Raw genomic sequence first — 19,199 nt, 5'->3', positions numbered from 1 at the left:
CGGAAAACTCAGCTGGGGTGAAGAGCACATGTTTGTAATTGTGCCAGGATTCTGTGATTCTCTTCAGTTGTGTTCAGTCCACTAGCCTTACGAGTTTCCAAGAAGACTGCTGCGTTGATTCAGGACTAATGTGTTGCTGAGCAGGTGCACTGGCAAGATGAGGTGCAAGGGCATAGAGTCTCATGGAGGAGGTAATATTCTAATTAGATCTTAATTGATAAGGAAGATACTCTGGGGATGAAGAGGACTCAAGAGCCCACTTTATTGAGAAAAGAAAGCAAGTATAGAGGCCCAGAGGGGTGGTTGTTTATGGTGGTTTGGGTGTGGGTTGTATGGGGAAGGAGGATGAAGTAATGGACAGTGAGGCTAGAGAGGTGGCTACGATCCAGATTCTGGAGTGTTTTGAAACTGTTGGAAGTAATTTGGATTTTATTTTAGATTATGGAGAACCACTGGCTTTTTTTTTTTTTTTAATTTTCCTTTTTAACACAAAAAAAAAAAAATGTTTTTCATGAAGTGACTAGCAGTCATTTGTGTTTTAAAAAGATAACTCTGGAGTACCAGAGAAGGGATACCACTTAGAATCCTCTAGGATTCTAATCCACCAGGGTGGAAACTAGCGAGAAGCCAAGGAGGGTGAGTGCCTATAGTCAGGTAACGCAGGGAGAATGGAGTGGTTAGGCTGCAGTCTTAGAAATAGCATCTCTAGTAGTTGCTGATTTTTTACCTGTTTCTTCTTTCTTAAGTTCTTCTTAGTACCTTTCCTTTGTGCCAGTTCCATCTCCCCAAAGCTGGGTCGTCTTTTCTGTCTCCATTGTCCTGAGGCTGAAACTCTGGTCTGGCGTTTAAAGCCTGCCACTGCACGATTGTCTTCTGTGCGCCCTCCCACAGCCTCCCGCCGCAGAGCGCAGCCAGATATCATTCCCACCGTCTCCTGTACCACTCTTCAGACTATTGATTTTATATAGTCAGTGTTCATTTAGATTTGCCCGCATACTCGTTTATTTTAGATTTCATGATTTTTTTTTTACTTGATTCTTTTTCAGATGTGCAGTTTCTTTTTTTTTAATCCTCTGCCCAAGTTTTTAATTTTATCTTTTATCCTCTTCAATATAGAAAGCACTGTTATGTTAAAATATGTAATTGATAAAAGGGGTCCTGTGGGTCAGTTTCTTTCATGTATTGTTTCTCTTCTTTTTCATATGTGTGCTGGGTGTTTTTAAAATACATGCCAGATATATTTGAAAATTTATTTAAAAAAAGAAATGAATACTGGGATAATGCAAATGCTCTTGAAGATAGGAGTATTAACACTCCAGGATTGCTTGAACTCATTTTCAGGCCTTGAGTTCTGTCTCTGCTCTGATTTGCACACGCTTGATCATATGCATAGCTTTGGGGGATTCCAGTCTGAACTGAGTGGTTTTATCAAAGTTTCTTTCGTTCCCATTGTTGGCCCTGTGCTCTTTTTTGTTCTTCTGGCTCCATTAAGCTGTCCACCTTCACCACTACTCTTGGATTTGATATACTTTGCAGGGAAAGAGTGACTATACCTTGAGATTTCTGTCCTGTCCTGGATCTTGATTTGGTAATTCTTGTAATCTCTCATGCCTTCAAGTAGAGGTCATTCATTTTTTTTTTTTTAATTCTTCTCAATGGGAGGCTTAATCTGAGTTACCTGAATTAGATTTGAATTGAATTGCCATCACTGAAAGTTCTCTTTCTGTATAGATTGTCCTTGTGTTTCAGGGCTTAAAGTGAGTTTCCACTGACAGTTTTCTTCTAAAACTGAAGCAATCTTTTCTTCCTTTGTACTCAAGTGTATTATTATTGTGTTTTGTCGTTTTTTTTTTTTTTTTTTTTGCTTCTTTAAGGGCATTCACTGTTCTACACCTCACATTTCAGTTTCTAGGTTAAATGTTAGTTCTACTAGACCCTAGCTCCCTCAGGGTCTTTACACAGCTCAATGTATCTTTATACAGCTCAATGCCTTGCATATATTAGTCATTTAATAAATATTGAATTGAGTGGAATAGGATCTCTTTGGGGAAGGCAATCAAAAGGACGCTTTTGGACCCATCTACTATGTCAGAGGGCTTCCCAGATGGCACCGTGGTAAAGAACCTACCTGCCGATGCAGGACGCACAGAGATGTGAGTTTGATCCCTGGATGGCAAAGACCCCTGGAGAAGGCAGTGGCTACCCACTCAAGTATTCTTGCCTGAACAATTCTATGCACAGAGGAGCCTGGCGGGCTACAGTCCATGGGGTGGCAAAGAGTTGGATTTGACTGAGTGTGCATGCGTGTGTGCGCACACACACATTGTTAGAACTGCTAGACAGGAAAGCTGTAATGAGTAGCTGCCTGTGTGATTTAAAGTGAAAGATTAAGAGTGCAAATATGGTTCTGGTTTTGCCTCTGTGCAGTTAATCAGGCCAGTTTTAGTTGGCAGCTGCCTTACTGTACTAAAAGTAAAGTTCAGACACCTGGATTTTACTGCTGGTTCTGAAGCAAACTAAATGGATGAGAAAGTGAGTGGCTAAAAGAACTGCAAAGCTCGTGTGAATTAATGTATCAGGTATGCCCCAGATCATGCCATATTTTTGTATCCAATGTTTAAATTCTTTGTTCCTGATGTAAAAAGATTCTCAACTGAAAAGTAAATTTGCCATGTGATGAATAAAAATTTTGTTTTGCTTTTTCCAGGTAGGTTGATGTGGTAGTTTTAATACATGTTTTGCTTTTCAGTTTGAAACATGGATTATCACATTTGCTCTGACTTTTAAGTCATCTCTTAGATTTCGGGTAATGGTGCTAATCCTATGCCATAAAATTTCGAATAATCCTCAATTTTTTTTTTTAAACGCTTAGAACCTTTGTGCTTTAACCTGTTGCTCATTTCTAACTGTATTCCAAGAGCAGCAAACTTTCATATTTTGAAAGTATGTTATGAATGTATGAATTCATATTCATAATATGCTTTAATAAGGAGTGAACAATAATCATTCTTGGCCAAGAAACTTAATCTATAACTTCATTTTTCTTTTAAGTAGTATAATTGTCAGTCTTGCTTGCTTTCTTGACTCACTGAACTTCAAGGACAGTGTTGTGGTGATCACTATCTTGATTCCTTTAGTTACAGCCTAGGTTCTTTGCTCTTTTCACTACAGATCTCCTTAACCTTTTGAGGTAGCTGATTCCTGTTTTATTGATGAGGAAACTGGGAGTCGAGGGAGTTAAGATTCTTGTATAAAATCACATAGCTGCTGTTTGGAAGAACTGGAAACCAAATTGTGGCCTGCCTCCAAGGTTGAATGATGCCTCCTGTTTAAATTTGTGTCACCTGTGTTGCAAAATAACTGTTGGACCTGATAGTCTGTGCTAGTTCTTACTCTGTCCATATGATTCAGGTGAATGCAGCACCTTCTAGTACCTGGGATTAAAAAAAAGATTTGTTGCACAGACAAAAGGAAAAACAGATAAGGCACTAGTTGGGCAAACCTCCCATTCTTCTTGGTCTTGAGGTGAAGGGCTTTCCTAGCTGGGTATACTTTCTCCCAGGGTGACCAGGGCTCATGGTGGGCTCGGTGTTAATTCTTCTTTCTCCTGCCTGAGAGGAAAGGGGATTGTAGGCACCCTCTCATTAGCTTTCATCCTGTGTAAGACCTACCCAGTGGAGTGGGAGTCTTAACTGCTTTACATTATTTGAGGAAGATAAAATTTGTTAGCAGTATGAATTAGAAAGTTTGTATCCTCATCTTGTGTTTACTAATACAAAGTATTTGCTTCATAGGCTATATACACTATGTGAACATTTCAACTTTGCATACTTGATGTTTTTAAAGTAGCTGTTGTATTCTCTTTCTAGTTCTGTAATTTTATCCAGAAAGGATAAAAAGTACCATCAGTTCAGTTCAGTTGCTCAGTCGTGTCCAACTCTTTGCGACCCCATGAATCGCAGCATGCCAGGCCTCCCTGTCCATCACCATCTCCCGGAGTTCACTCAGACTCACGTCCATTGAGTCAGTGATGCCATCCAGCCATCTCATCCTCTGTCGTCTCCTTCTCCTCCTGCCCCCAATCCCTCCCAGCATCACAGTCTTTTCCAATGAGTCAACTCTTCGCATGAGGTGGCCAAAGTACTGGATTTTCAGCTTTGGCATCATTCCTTCCAAAGAACACCCAGGACTAATCTCCTTTAGAATGGACTGGTTGGATCTCCTTGCAGTCCAAGGGACTCTCAAGAGTCTTCTCCAACACCACAGTTTAAAAGCATCAATTCTTCAGCCCGCAGCTTTCTTCACAGTCCAACTCTCACATGCATACATGACCACTGGAAAAACCATAGCCTTGACTAGACAGACCTTTGTTGGCAAAGTAATGTCTCTGCTTTTGAATATGCTATCTAGGTTGGTCACAGTTTATTGTGATCCACACAGTCAAAGGCTTTGGCATAGTCAATAAAGCAGAAATAGATGTTTTTCTGGAACTCTCTTGCTTTTTCGATGATCCAGCGGATGTTGGCAATTTTATCTCTGGTTCCTCTGCCTTTTCTAAAACCAGCTTGAACATCTGGAAGTTCACGATTCATGTATTGCTGAAGCCTGGCTTGTGCTTATTCAATTAATCTATAGTTATGGTCCCTAATAATCACTTTTCTTTTTTTGTAATTCAGCATATGTTTATTCGTCTAATTAACTGGACAAGACAGCAAACTTAGTCTGTAAAGTATTCTCTTCTGACATTTGGTAAAATTCTATTATTGGTCTTTGTTAATCATAAATTAATACATAACTAATGATTTTATTTTCTAGAGAAAGAATGGTTCCAAATACAGCTTGTAAACATACATTAAAAATAATTTTCTATCCAAGTAATCAAAAAATTAAAACAACAAGTGCTATTTTTCATATATTTAATGAGTTAAAAACAGTACAGCATCCAGTTGAACACTAGTGAAGGCAAATTAATACTCTCACCTTATGTAGAACAATTCTTCAAGAAAGTATTTTGCCCATATGTACTTTAAGAAGCCATACAACTTTCCACATCTCTGGGTATAATATCATTGTTTATTGCATCTCTATCTTTTTTTTTTTTTAATTTTTTTTTTTACTTTACAATACTGTATTGGTTTTGCCATACATTGACATGAATCCACCACAAGTGTACATGAGTTTCCAACCCTGAACCCCCCTCCCATCACCCTCCCCATATCATCTCTCTGGGTTATCCCAGTGCACCAGCCCCAAGCATCCAGTATCCTGTATCGAACCTAGACTAGCGATTCATTTCTTACATGATAGTATACATATTTCAATGCCATTCTCCCAAATCATCCCTCCCTCTCCCTCTCCCTTCCCCACAGAGTCCAAAAGACTGTTCTTTACATCTGTGTCTCTTATGCTGTCTCACATATAGGGTTATCATTTCCATCTTTCTAAATTCCATATATATGTGTTAGTATACTGTATTGGTGTTTTTCTTTCTGTCTTACTTCACTCTGTATAATCGGCTCCAGTTTCATCCACCTTGTTAGAACTGATTCAAATGTATTCTTTATAACGGCTGAGTAATACTCCATTGTGTATATGTACCACAGCTTTCTTATCCATTCGTCTGCTGATGGACATCTAGGTTATTGCATCTCTGTCTTAAAGAAACAATCCAAAATTTGGAAAAAGCCAGATATTTATGAAAATGAGTATTTAGCTTTGTTTTAAGCTGATAAAATTTTGAAAACACCTAAGTGTTAAACATAAAGTATATTGTTTCCTACTGAAAAATTTGTAATCCTAATGCCAAGGAGAAAAATGTTTATGAAATTAATATTTAAAGGGAAGAAGTAACAGTCCTAAACCTCATTACAGACATGTTATTTCCTTTCTGAACATCCTCAAATCATCTAATGGTTTTATTTTTATTGATCCATTGTCAGATATCATTTTTGCAATCTGCTTTTTCCTTTTCAGAAATGAGGGCATTTTCTCAAAATCTTTTGACAACTTTTTTTTTTTTTCTAAAATTTCTCAAAAATTGCTTCCCATGGTTGTGACTGTAAAATATTTTCAGAACCCAGAGTTATAATTTGTCTGGTATTGACATTTAAGCCCTTTAGGTAGATAATCAACCCCCTCTCTCTTTTTTTAAAAAAATTGTGTTAATAACTGTGTTTTATTATACTTCTAAGTTCCATGTGTTAAAAATGTATTCTCTAATATTTTCAATATAGGAGATAAAGTCTTTGCTTTCACTTTTTGGAGGTCAGTTCACCAGTAGTCAGGAAACTTACGGAAAGGTAAGTTGAATTTATATTTTTTATTAGACCTATATATATAGTATCCTTAGAAATCTTAAATGTATATTTTTATAGTTACTTGTGTCTGTTTTTAAGGGCAGTTGAATAAAAAGGATATTTGGGGAAAATTTTTGTTTTGGAACGTTAGATTTATCTCCAACTTTCACTTTATTAGTTTTTAAATTTTACTTCGGTAGTCTACCATACTTTTTGTCTGTCCCTTTATTGAAAAGAGGACTGTCTTCTGTTGATGAGGTATAATTAGAATTTAACTGGCTTTCAGACTTACTTTGGTACTCATTTTATAATTTGAAATTAATTATGTATGTGTGAAATTGTGAATTTATGAGCCATATATTTGGGTTTGACAGTTTATCAGTGTATTGGGGAAGTTTAAAAAATAGAAATAAAGTCATTCACAATTCTTCTTTGATATGACTTATAATTTGGCGATACTGCCTTCTGGCCTTTTGATCCCCTTCGTTGTAATACTAGCAGTGAACTTCTAAATCTCTTTTTCATTTGATTGCATTAATATAGTCATATACCTCTGCTTAGCATTCATTACTAAAGGGCTGTATATTTTTCCATCAATTAACTCAACCATAATTTATCTAATGATTTCACTTCATTCAGCTTGCTTTAAAATTTTTCCTAATAAAAATAATACTAAGCTTACCATCTTTTTCCCTGTTTGGGTTATTTTGAATTTTTTTGTAGGATAGTATAAAAATTAGAATCAGGACTGGGTCTGGTAGGGAGGACTTCTCATAAAAAGTGAGAGAACTTAAATTGAAAGTCCTCTGGTGTTGGACTTTTACACCTGAAGTGAAGTGAAGTTGCTCAGTTGTGTCCGACTCTTTGCGACCCCATGGACTGTAGCCTACCGGGGTCCTCCCATGGGATTTTCCAGGCAAGAGTACTGGGGTGCTTTGCCATTTCCTTCTCCAGAGGATCTTCTCCACCCAGAGATCAGATCTGGGTCTCCCGCATTGTAGGCAGACGCTTTACCGTCTGAGCCACCAGGGAAGTGAACTTCAGTTACTGATGGAGGAGGAAAAGAGAGAGTGTGTGGATATAATTGGGTGAGGGTGATGAACTGAGGTTGGGGTCCTGCTACATATTGCTGCATTCTGGCAAATGGTTATCTGGGTGGAGCACAAAGATGCCTATAATCTTGGGTATTAAAAGCCCCTGATATACTTGGAACTTTTTTCCTTGGATAAAATAATAAATGATAATTGAATAATATACTCTATATAATTTTTCATCATAGTTATTGCAGAGACCCCACCCTCTTAGGTGGCCAAAGCTAGGTAGAAAAAAAAAAAAAGAGAGAGATGATTCAGACATATATTACTTAGTAATTCAAAACAAAATAGCTGTATTATAAGAAAATATTAGCAACAATAAAAAAATTCTGAGAATATACTTAGGGGTAAAATGTGCATTAATTCTTGGTCATAATACATATGAGCAAACATGAAATTAACCTTAAGTTTAAATAACCTTAAATTTGCAGTAAAAAATGTTTTCATTTATGTGATCATTTTTAAAAGTATTCTGATTTTGTACTGTATTGTCCTGACAGGTTACCTATTAATTAATTTTTTTCCCACTATTGGAGCAGTTTTTATTTTGGTTAGTGTCAGATTAGATATTCTCACGTAAAAGTAGCAAATAAGAATTTCTTTTACTGACTTCTTAAATAAGGTCATAAAACCACTTAGAAGTAAGTTGTATATTATTATTTCTTTCAGTCTCCTTTTTGGATTCTTAGCATTCCCTCTGAGGATATTGCCAGAAACTTAATGAAACGGACAGTGTGTGCCAAGTAAGAAAAACTTCTCATAACTACTCTGTTCTTTTTGCTATATTGGCAGAAAGCAGAAGAGGTTGATTGTTGTGAGGAGCCCAGTTTAGCTTGTAGTTACGTGTATTTGCCAGTGGATGGTGGTAAGAGAACAGAGGAGAGTTACCTACTGACACTGGATGAGAGAATCTCAGATGATGAAATGTAGAAACACGTGCTTTAGAATAATTTTTTTAAACTTCTATATTAAGCAAGCATATGGTTTAAGATGTAAATGCTATGTTATTACATAGGGAAAATGCCACATTTAATTATAGCCAAAGTATTGAAAGCCTAAAAGTGTTTTTCTTATAGATGGTTTTTAATTAGATGAACAGATTGGTGAAGGGTAAGATGACAAAAAATGAAACCTACCATAAAATATGTTTTACTGTTTTATTTGTTAGTGTAGTTCTGATTATAATATCTTCATGTGAATTAATATAATGATGTCATTCTTGTTTATCCTGCCTGAGTGTTTTCTGGCTTTCATCATTAGTATCTGTTCTTTCTTCCTTCTTGTTTCATTGTTGGAAGAATCTGTCTTTGTGTTTGGAAATTAAACTGCATTTTCAACTAGCATTTTAAAATTGAAAAACTTATGCTATCCTTGCTTTTTTTTTTTTAACACTCCCCTCCAACCCCCCGAACATTTTGACAGATTTCTGAGAACTTCCTTCTTTTTGCTTAGAAATTATATTTAATAATGCAATGCAAATAAGAATTTACATATATCTAGTTTTGTTAATATGGTTAGCAATATTTATTGTTTTATTATTGAGTAGATTACAACCCCCATATAATTGAGGGCAGGAGGAGAAGTGGGCAACAGAGGATGAGGTGGTTGGATGGCATCACCAAGTCAGTGGACACGAGTTTGAGCAAACTCCAGGACATGGACAGGAAAGCCTGGTGTGCTGCAGTCCATGGGGTCCCAAAGAGTAGGACACGACTTGGTGACATAACAACAACAATTGAAAACTAGCTGCATTGCTAAGTCTAATCTCATAAATTGAAGCTTGTTAATGAGTTTTACTTAGTCAATAAAAATGACCAGAAAACGGAAACAGAACTAAAAAACAAGTCATTTAAATAATTATCACTGTATGTTAGCATATTAAAATTTATGGCTCTGAGAGATGTTTGAATTCCAAAGATAAATCTTATAGGCTTAAAATAGCTTATTGAGAACCAGATTTATATGCTTCCTTCATAGCTCATATCTTTGATGAATGCATTTGAGTAATGGTACAGTAAATAGTTGTGTAATACTTGTGTAACATTATGAAATAATAAACCTGGCCGCTTTTTCAGTTCAGCCCAGTTGCTCAGTTGTGTCTGACTGTGACCCCATGGACTGTAGCACGCCAGGCCTCCCTGTCCATTACCAACTCTCAGAGGTTGCTCAGACTCATGTGCACTGAGTCAGTGATGCCATCCAACCATCTCATCCTCTGTCTCCCCTTCTCCTCCTGCCTTCAGTCTTTCCCAGCATCAGGGTCCTTTCTAGAGAGTCAGTTCTTTGCATCAGGTGGCCAAAATATTGGAGCTTCAGCATCAGTCCTTTAGGACTGATGAATATTCGGGACTGATTTCCTTTAGGATGGACTGGTTGAATCTCCTTGCAGTCCAAGGGACTCTCAAGTCTTTCCCAACACTACAGTTCAAAAGCATCAACTCTTTGGTGCTTAGCTTTTTTTATAGTCCAATTCTCACATCCATACTTGACTACTGGAAAAACTGTAGCTTTGACTATATGGACCTTTGTTGGCAAAGTAATGTCTTTGCTTTTCAGTATGCTCTCTAGGCTGGTCATAGCTTTTCTTCCAAGGAGTAAGCCTCTTTTAATTTCATGGCTGCAGTAACCATCTACAGTGATAATGAAACCCAAGAAAAGATAGTGTCTTAGTTTCCATTGTTTCACCATCTATTTGCCATGAAGTGATGGGACTGGATACCATGATCTTAGTTTTTTGAGTTTTAAGCCAGCTTTTCCACTCTACTCTTTAACTTCATTAAGAGGCTTTTTAGTTCCTCTTCACTTTCTGCCATAAGGGTGGTGTCATCAGCATATCTGAGGTTATTGATATTTCTCCCAGCAATCTTGATTCCAGCTTCGGCTTCATCTAGCCTGGCATTTCTCATGATGTACTCTGCATATAAGATAAATAAGCAGGGTGACAGTATACAGCCTTGACGTACTCCTTTCCCAATTTTAAACCAGTATTGTTTCATGTCTGGTTCTGACTGTTCCTTTTTTACCTGCATACAGATTTCTCAGGAGGCAGGTAAGGTGGTCCGGTATTCCTATCTCTTAAAGAATTTTCTACAGTTGTGATCCACACAGTCAAAAGCTTTAGCATAGTCAGTGAAGCAGAAATAGATGTTTTTCTGGTATTCTCTTGCTTTTTTGTTGCTCCAACAGATGTTGGCAGTTTGATCTTTGGTTCCTCTGCCTTTTCTAAATCCAGCTTGAACATCTGGAAGTTCTCAGTTCACATACTGTTGAAGCCTAGCTTGGAGAATTTTGAGCATTACTTTGCTAGCGTGTGAGATGAGTGCAATTGTGCGGTACTTTGAACATTCTTTGGCATTGCCTTTCTTTGGATTGGAATGAAAACTGACCTTTTTCAGTCCTTTGGTCAGTGTTGATTTTCCAAATTTGCTGGCATGTTGAGTGCAGCACTTTCACAGCATCATCTTTTAGGATTTGAAATAGCTCAGCTGGAATTCTATCATCTCCACTAGCTTTGTTCATCATAGTGATGCTCCCTAAGGCCCACTTGACTTCACTTTTTAGTCTGTGTATATTTTGCATAGCTGAGGTTATACCTTAAATGACAACTAAGTAAAAATAGTATCACTGTGGAGGCCTTCTTTCTATAATTAACAGGTAAAGGGGAATTGATTTGCAAAGGATAAAATTCACAATCCTAATTGTAGCATTAATTATTCTTGAATAACAGACATTAGAAGTGTGTATTCAAAACTAACTTAGATTCACATTTTTTTGTGGTAGAATAGGGATTGAAAGTTGATTTTGTTTGACTTATTTTTAACCTGCACTGTTTTTTTTAGCATATTACAGAGTGAAAAATATAACAAATGCCTAGGTACCTACCTTGTTAAATCTCAACATTTGGGGGTAATTTGCCAAATTAAAAAAAAAAAAAAAAACCATTACAGAAGTGATTGGTGCTCCCTGTGTACATTTCCCAGTTCTAACCCTCCTTTCTTCAGAGGATAGTTTCTTAAAGCATTATTTGTCAGAAAGCTTTTATTATTATTGCTATAATCAGTGAAATATTTTTGATCATACTGATATTAATAAGTTGACACCCATGCTTATTTATATAGCACCCATGGGAAATGTAGCAATCCATATAAGTTTTCTAATCTCTAAAACAGGAATCATCATAGTGCAGTCATATATATGGAAACAGTTTACTGTGAAAATCTAAATCATAAAAGGTGTTACTCCAGTGTGCCAGTTATAATGGAAGCTTATGATGTTATATATTTAATATTTTTATTTTTCCGTCTACATATAAATTTACTATGTTATATAAATTCTTTCTGAAAGAGGACAGGGAGTATTATTTTTACTGAATCTGGGTTGTCACTCTAGCATTAGTTCCTTTATTATTACTGTATAATAGTTCATTAGGGATAATTATGAATTATGGCATTGTCTGTGCCTTTCCTGAATGGCCTGGAGTTCTTGTCTTTTTGCATAGAGAAGTGACATATGGATTCTGGAGTCAGATGGATTGGGGTTTGAATCCTACCTTACAAATTGCTGTATGACTTGAGAGAGTCATTTAATCTTTTTGTGCCTCAGTTTCCTCACTGGTTAAATGGATGATGATCCTGGCAGCTACCTCAGGATTCCTATGAGGAATACCTGAGTTAATATTAAATGGCCTTAAAACAGTCCCTGGTACTTTTGACTTATATTAAGTGTTAGCTCTTACTTAGCTAAGTAAGAGCAGTATAATTGTAGAGGCCCTGTTTCTATAAATTCAGTACAAGGGAAAGGAGGAATTAATTTTCAAAAGATAATATTTGCAGTCCTGAGAGCAGCATTTTTTCTAATCATAAAGTAGTTGATTTTAGATGTACAAAACTGTAATATATAGATCAAGTTTCATTACAACTGATTCTAAAAGTGGTTTCATTGATTGCAATAAAATTTTGCTTAATTTTTTATTCCTTAAAATAGATATAAGCTTGAGATTTTTTTCATAGTAAGAATTTTGTATTTAAAAGTAACAGTTACTAAGTGTTATCAAATATGGCTAGATATTAATGGTAACATTTTTATCCAGTCATTTTTCCTTTTATGTAGAAGACATTGGGAAAGATTGAATTTCCTGCACTTTATAACTTTCATTAAAAGAAGTGATTTTTATGGCATCATTTGTGTTATAGTTTAAGCAAAAAAATGAAATGATAATGGTGAAGACTTCAAAAAAGATCTTGACTTATAAATTCTTCTTCTGTGTAAAGTTCAACATGTGTTTGTAATTTAGACTTAAGCTATATTTGTTTTCTGGATACGTATTTCTCATTTAATAGCTTAGAAACATAGACAGTAATTGTTTTGGTGGAGCGAACATAAAGAACCAATGAAAGAGTTGTTATATGTTACTGTATGAACTAACTTTCTTTTTACTGAGGTCAGTGCCAATCATTTATTTCCTAGGTCTATATTTGAACTGTGGGGTCATGGGAAGTGTCCAGAGGAGCTGTACAGTTCTCTTAAAAACTACCCTGTAGAAAAGATGGTACGTAGCAAACGTGGTTTTATATAAGCAGATCTGTGGATACTGTACTATCTACTTGTGTACTGTGTACAAAACTTAAAGGATTTATCTGCTTTTATTTTAGATTCCATTTCTGCATTCAGATTCTACATATAAAATAAAGATTCACACATTTAATAAAACACTGACACAAGAAGAAAAAGTCAAACGGATAGATGTAAGTGAATTTAGCAAAAACCAAAACCTATGGTCGCGAAGAGCTGGACACGAGTGAGCACGCATGCAAAAGCAAAGCTAAAAGGACCTATGAGATTAATGTAAAATAGTCACCGTTGATAGATGAGAATCCCCAATGTCTACTAAGTGCTTTTGTACCACATTGTATGCTAAGCACTTTTCATGTTTTGTCTTATTTAATGCTGATAACCAGACTTAAGATAGGAATTATTATATAAGCACTATTTTTCCTTTTAGATATTTATATTATTTAGAGTTATTTTTATTTTTTAGGCACTTGAATTTCTGCCATTTGAAGGGAAAGTAAATTTAAAGAAGCCACAACATATATTCTCTATTTTGGAGGATTATGGTTTGGACCCAAATCACATCCCTGAAAATCCACATAATATTTATTTTGGTAGATGGGTAAGCAAGTGATCTTTTTACCTATTTTAGTTTTCTTTAAAACCTAAATGTTAGTCCTTTGAATTGGACTCTATGTAAAACTTGAAAGGAGCTGAAGAGTCAGAACTACTGTGTGAAATAAAATCAGTGGAAAATATGTGGTTGTGTGTTTTTTTTCCCTGAGATTCTGATGAAATGCAAGAGGATTATTATAAGGTGTTATAAGGTGTGGGGCCTAGGTAGGAGGTTGTGTACCTGGAAACCTTAACCTAAAACTTGTTGGAAAGCATGCACTGCTTTTTAAATAAAAGCAGAGACAAGGCAGAGTGCTGTGACAGCAGGAACCTCATTTGTGGAGCTCTGTGATTGAGGTTTCCATTCTTAAATGAAATTACTGCAAAGCAGTTCTGCCCACTTCCCTGAGGCACTGAGTGGGCAAGTGGAATCTGTGGCTTATGCTACAAGATATTGCTATTTAGGAGAATAAAAGAGGTGGCTAGCGCTCCCTACTAGCTCCTGCAATAATTGCATTCAAATTCAATTCATATTTGCTTTGAAAAGCAGAAGTAAATGGGAACACACTAAGAAATAAAAAGTGTATGTCCATAACTGCCTCAGTCAGATTTTTATATAAAGCAGTGATTAAGTGGAAAGAAGTTATTGTCATCAAGATACTGTGGGTTTAATGTGAATAGTTATTTTAGATCCGTTTTGTAGATTTATACTTATTGAAAAATATCTCTGATCTAGATTGCAGATGGGCAGAGAGAGCTTATTGAATCATACAGTGTCAAAAAGAGACACTTTATTGGCAATACAAGCATGGATGCTGGTTTATCATTCATCATGGCCAACCATGGAAAAGTGAAAAAAAATGATATTGTATTTGATCCATTTGTTGGAACAGGTATTTTTATTTAATTGTTTTAAACTAATGTAGAGATGTTACTTGTTTATATTAGTCAAGGTCATAGTATTATTTTTGCTAAAAGATTAAATAGAATAATTTTTTATTCATCACTAAATAAGAGACAACCACATATTTGTATAATAGTCAGTATTTGACATTTTTGCTACTTCCAGAGAAAATGCTGAAAGAATTTTGTGGTCTCTGTTTTTATTTTTATTATGTTTTTTAGAATTTTGTGGGTTTTTTTTCCCATAAGTAACCACTGAGGGGAGCATACCATTCATTATAGAAATGTTGTAAAGCTTTACAGTTTCTTTATATAGGAAATTTCTTACTGTACTTGAATTAAAAAAACGGGAAAGCACTTGAGGAAGAAGGACTTGAGTGACACAATTTTAAAAAGTATTCATCTTTTAAAATTGGCGGTTATATACTTACATAAAAAATAGTGAATGTGCCTTATCTTTGGCTTGTGGAGGTTCATGTGTGAAGTTTGAAAATAAGAAAAGTGACTAAGTATCAGTGGCCTAGAGCGTGACTGCTGAGGCTGTTACCTGGGTTTTGTATGCCCAGGATGTGCGATTGGATGTCCTTGTAGTTAACTTTGTGTGAAAGTCCAGGGTTATTTCACCTGAGTCTGACGACATTTTCCCGCTTCAACCCATTTTTCTTCCATCTTGCCTGTGCTTATGGAGTATTCACAATTAGGTCCGCCGGACTAAATTTACTATGTTCAGATTGTGTAGGAATAAATTATGTGCAGTTGGAATTTCTCACTGTAGTGGTCTTTCCCTGTCAGAAACTCCTCTGAAACTCTGTAAGCAGTGATGACACAGGAGCCCACATTTGTTGAATAGAAAACATGTCACGTACTAGCTGTGGACTCTAAGGTTACTGTCTAATTTAACTCTCTACAGCTACTGACATTGAGATACTCTACAAAATCTTCCTGAGATTATGGCACAGAGATTAAGTGACTTGCCCAAACTTATGCACTGTATAAATCTCATAGGTTTCACACTCGAGCACTAACTCCAGGGCTCCCTGCCTGTTCCTGTCAGCACTGCCTCTCTCAGCGTTAGGAGCTGCCAGCCAGCTGCTGTACCCTAAACTAACATGAGCAGCATAGCACGTGAGGAGCAAATAGAATAAAGGTGAAGAGGTTTCTAAGTGGTGGAATAATTTCCTGAGTTGTTAAATCAATCTTGGTGCGTCTCTCTGCTCCATCCCTCCATTGTCTCTGTATATCCTACCCCCGACATATTACCCATTCCTTTCTTTCCTATCCTAATCATCCTAAGTGCCTCCCCAACCTTTTGAACTTGACAGGAAATAATACCAAACTTAGGGAAATGTTAGGATTATAAAAATAAGAGAAAGAAAACCTACATATCCCTGACCCAGAGTAGACTGTTGTTAAAATTTGGCATTACTTGCTTTATCACTTACTTTCTCATTATGTTTTATATAAATAGTATTTTTCTTTTTGTACCATTTGAAAGTAAGTTGCATCCATTATATCCCTTTACCTCTCAAACACTTCAATATGTATTTTTTGATAAGTATATTCTCTTACATAACCACAGTATAGTTTTCACTGTTAGTAGACGTATTATTCATATAGTACTTTAGTGTTGGTATTCCATTTGTTAGTTGACTCCCGAATGTCCTTTATACCACCTTTTTTCTTTTTCATTTTAGCATCAGGTGTTATATTTTGTTGTCAAGATTTATTTGATCCTTTGATATGGAATATATCCAAAGTCTTACTTTTTCTTTTAGGAAACTTGGAATATTATCCCTCCTCTCTTTATTTTTTATCCAGAATATTCCTTTTTTTGGCTAATTTGATGTTTCCTTATGGTTGGATTAAGGGGTCATACTTTCCTGGCTGGACCACTGCATCAGTGATTTTGTGTCCTCCTTAGGGCATCCACATAGCACCTATCTCTCCCCATTGGTAATGTTAATTTTGATCAACTGATTGAGATGGTGCTTGATTTCTGCCCCGCCCCCCCCACACTGTGTGATTACTATTTTGTTTCCTTGCAGTTAATAGGCAGTCTGTATGGAGACACACCAAGATCTTGCAAATATTCTATTCTGTATATCTGACTCACCCCCACCCTGTGGTTGTCAGGTTTAGCGCTGATTGTCGGTTCTTGCCTACACCCGTCTTGACTTTGGCTACAAAGGGATGATTTTCTGTCTTCAGCACTCCCTCCAGTGGACACCTTTCTTATTATAAGCAAAAACTCTTTCTTTTCCTTTGTATTCATTTATCTATTGTTACTAAGAATTAGTGGATTTCCCCTCCTTTCCCCAAGTGGTCTTAATTCACTTTTTTCTTAATTATTTTATTGCTCAAATTGTCCCAGATTTGCCTTGTGCAAGCCCTTTCATATTGGATCTGTCTTTGTGATATGTTCCTGTAGTCTTTTTTTTGTTTATTTTTATTTTAACACCTCCCTCTTTTTTTCTGGCTCATTTTCTACCTCCCCAGACCCTGGAATCAGTCATGTCTCTTAGAAATTCTTATTTCTTTTAGTGGGGAATGGTATTAATATTAGAAACCAAGATCTAGGTGCTAGGTATTTTTGCTTCTACACCCTTTCAGCAGACAACTTGGAAATGCATCTGTGTGTGTATATATGTGTGTGTGTGTGTATATATATATATATATAATCTGTATATAAATGCATATGCAAATACACATTCATGGGTACATACTGTATGTATACATAACTAAACATATATGCATAGTTTAGAACTTGTGAGTTCTCACATATACTACAAATTCCACTTTAATCTTTTTTCACTTAACAATATTTCCTAAAAATCACTTCCTTTAGTTCATAGAGATTGTTTTCATCTATTTTACAGCATACTCCATGGGTTTGAAATGAAATGAAAGTCTCTCAGTTGTGCCTGACTCTTTGTGACCCCATGGACTATACAGTCCATGGAATTCTCCAGGCCAGAATACTGGGTAGCCATTCCCTTCTCCAGGGAATCTTCCCAACCTAGGGATCGAACCCAGTCTCCTGCATTGCAGGCAGATTCTTATGTACTGTAATTTATTCAGACAGTCTCCTAAGCCTGGATCTCGGTAGTTTCCCATATTCACAGTTATAAATAGTGCTTGCAATGAATAATCTTTATATATATACTTTTATAATGTTGGAAATACAGCTCTAGGGTAAATTCCTAGAACTAGGAAATTAGGTTGAAGAGTTTATGTAATTAAATGTGGTGAAGTTACTCTGCATTATGCCATTTTGCTTTCTTGCCAGCAATATATAGGAGTCCCTGCTCCCCCACAGCCTCACCAGCAGAGTGTATTGTCAGGCTTTTGAAATTTGCCAGTCCATTGGGTGAAAGTGTTATCTCAATGTAATCTTAATTTGTATTTTTCTTATTAAGAGTGACGTCTAATAACTTTCTGTTTTAAGGACTAGCAGTGTAGCTTTTTTGGAATTTTCTTAAAGTCACTTCGCATTTTTCTGTAGATATTTTGGTTTCCCCCCTTATTTTTAAAAATACTTTGTATTTTAGTCCCCCTCTTTTTTTTTCCTGTTTTAATGTAGGTAAATATATAAAATATTTTTTCTCAGTTTGCCATTTTTCTTCTGACTTTGCATGTAACTTTTTTTTTTTTTCAACCAGGCAATAGCTTTCCCTACATCCAAGTTATAGAGGAATTCAGCTATGGTTTCTTCAGTAGTTTTGATTTTTTTCCTTTTAGATCTCTGGTGCATTTGCAGTTTATTTTCTTGTTTGCTGTGAGGAATAAATCTAATTTGTCTTTTTCCAAATGCTAACCCTCTATTAATTATCTTGTTCTTGGATTTCTAAAACCTTTTTCTGGGGAGTGATTTTTTTTGAGATACATACATGTATGTGTTTGATATGCACACACATACACACACAGGCAAGATCATAAAATTTAAAAATAGTTACTAGTATGGGTAAAATTTTCTTCCTTTGACATGGATGAGGCTGGGCATGTTATGAAACGCTAACTTACATAGCAGTCAAGGTGTTGACTACCTTCAGTGTGGTAAGGGGTGAGAGATCTGCCCCTAATGTGCTTTAGGGCAGCTCTTTAGAGTGAGGGGCACATCTTGGTCATTTGAGTGTTTGTATAGGACAGTTACAGAGGATAAGATGGTTGGATGACATCACCGATTCAATGGACATAAACTTGGGCAAACTCCGGGAAATGGTGAGGGACAGGGAACAGGGAAGCCTGGTGTGCTGCAGTCTGTGGGGTCTCGAGGAGTCAGATACGATTTGGCGACTGAACGATAACAACATAAGGACAATTAATGGAGAATTAATTGCACTCTGCAGAACAGTTAATAAAAAATTGCAGGATGAAGATCTTTGCAAAGACGTTGCTAAAATACATTTCATAATTTGTGCTTGTTGTTTAAGCATAGCTTTAAGACTTCAGCTTTTAGTGCTTTTGTTTTAAAACTGCTGCTCAGTTGGTCCTCCTCTTTGCAACCCCATGGACTGTAGCCCACCAGGCTCCTCTGTCCATGGAATTTTCCAGGCAAGAATACTGGAGTGGATTGTGATTTCCTTCTCCAGGGAATCTTCCCCACCCAGGGGTCAAACTCATGTCTCCTGCATTGGCAGGTAGATTTTTTACCACTGGCTCCGTCTTTAAAACTGATAATGGCCAGTAATTGTGAACAGGCAACAGTTTTTAAGCAGTTTGTCCTCTTTCCTGGGCCTTTTCT

General features: G+C 36.3%; 1 protein-coding gene across 4 annotated transcripts in view; it reads left to right on the top strand.

Annotated features, from left to right (window-relative positions):
• TRMT11 (tRNA methyltransferase 11 homolog) overlaps positions 1 to 19,199 on the top strand; it is a 64,550-nt gene that overhangs the window by 3,617 nt on the left and 41,734 nt on the right. For 2 of the 4 annotated variants that reach the window (XR_005720862.1, XM_040238985.1), the window contains exons 2-6: positions 6,234 to 6,299; positions 12,857 to 12,938; positions 13,042 to 13,134; positions 13,428 to 13,562; positions 14,292 to 14,448. Coding sequence is in view for 3 of the 4 variants with exons in the window: in XM_040238985.1 (XP_040094919.1) it covers positions 12,936 to 12,938; positions 13,042 to 13,134; positions 13,428 to 13,562; positions 14,292 to 14,448 (388 nt within the window). In the remaining variant the exon portion in view is untranslated. Of the gene's footprint in view, positions 1 to 6,233; positions 6,300 to 8,059; positions 8,134 to 12,856; positions 12,939 to 13,041; positions 13,135 to 13,427; positions 13,563 to 14,291; positions 14,449 to 19,199 lie in introns of all 4 variants that reach the window. The other 2 variants (XM_040238984.1, XM_040238986.1) reach the window with 2 other exon arrangements.

The sequence above is a fragment of the Oryx dammah genome, unplaced genomic scaffold, assembly GCF_014754425.2.
Source record: "Oryx dammah isolate SB20612 unplaced genomic scaffold, SCBI_Odam_1.1 HiC_scaffold_4, whole genome shotgun sequence".
Classification (NCBI taxonomy): Eukaryota; Metazoa; Chordata; class Mammalia; order Artiodactyla; family Bovidae; genus Oryx; species Oryx dammah.
Note: the sequence above shows the minus strand (reverse complement) of the source record. Positions and strands in the feature narration are given on the sequence as shown.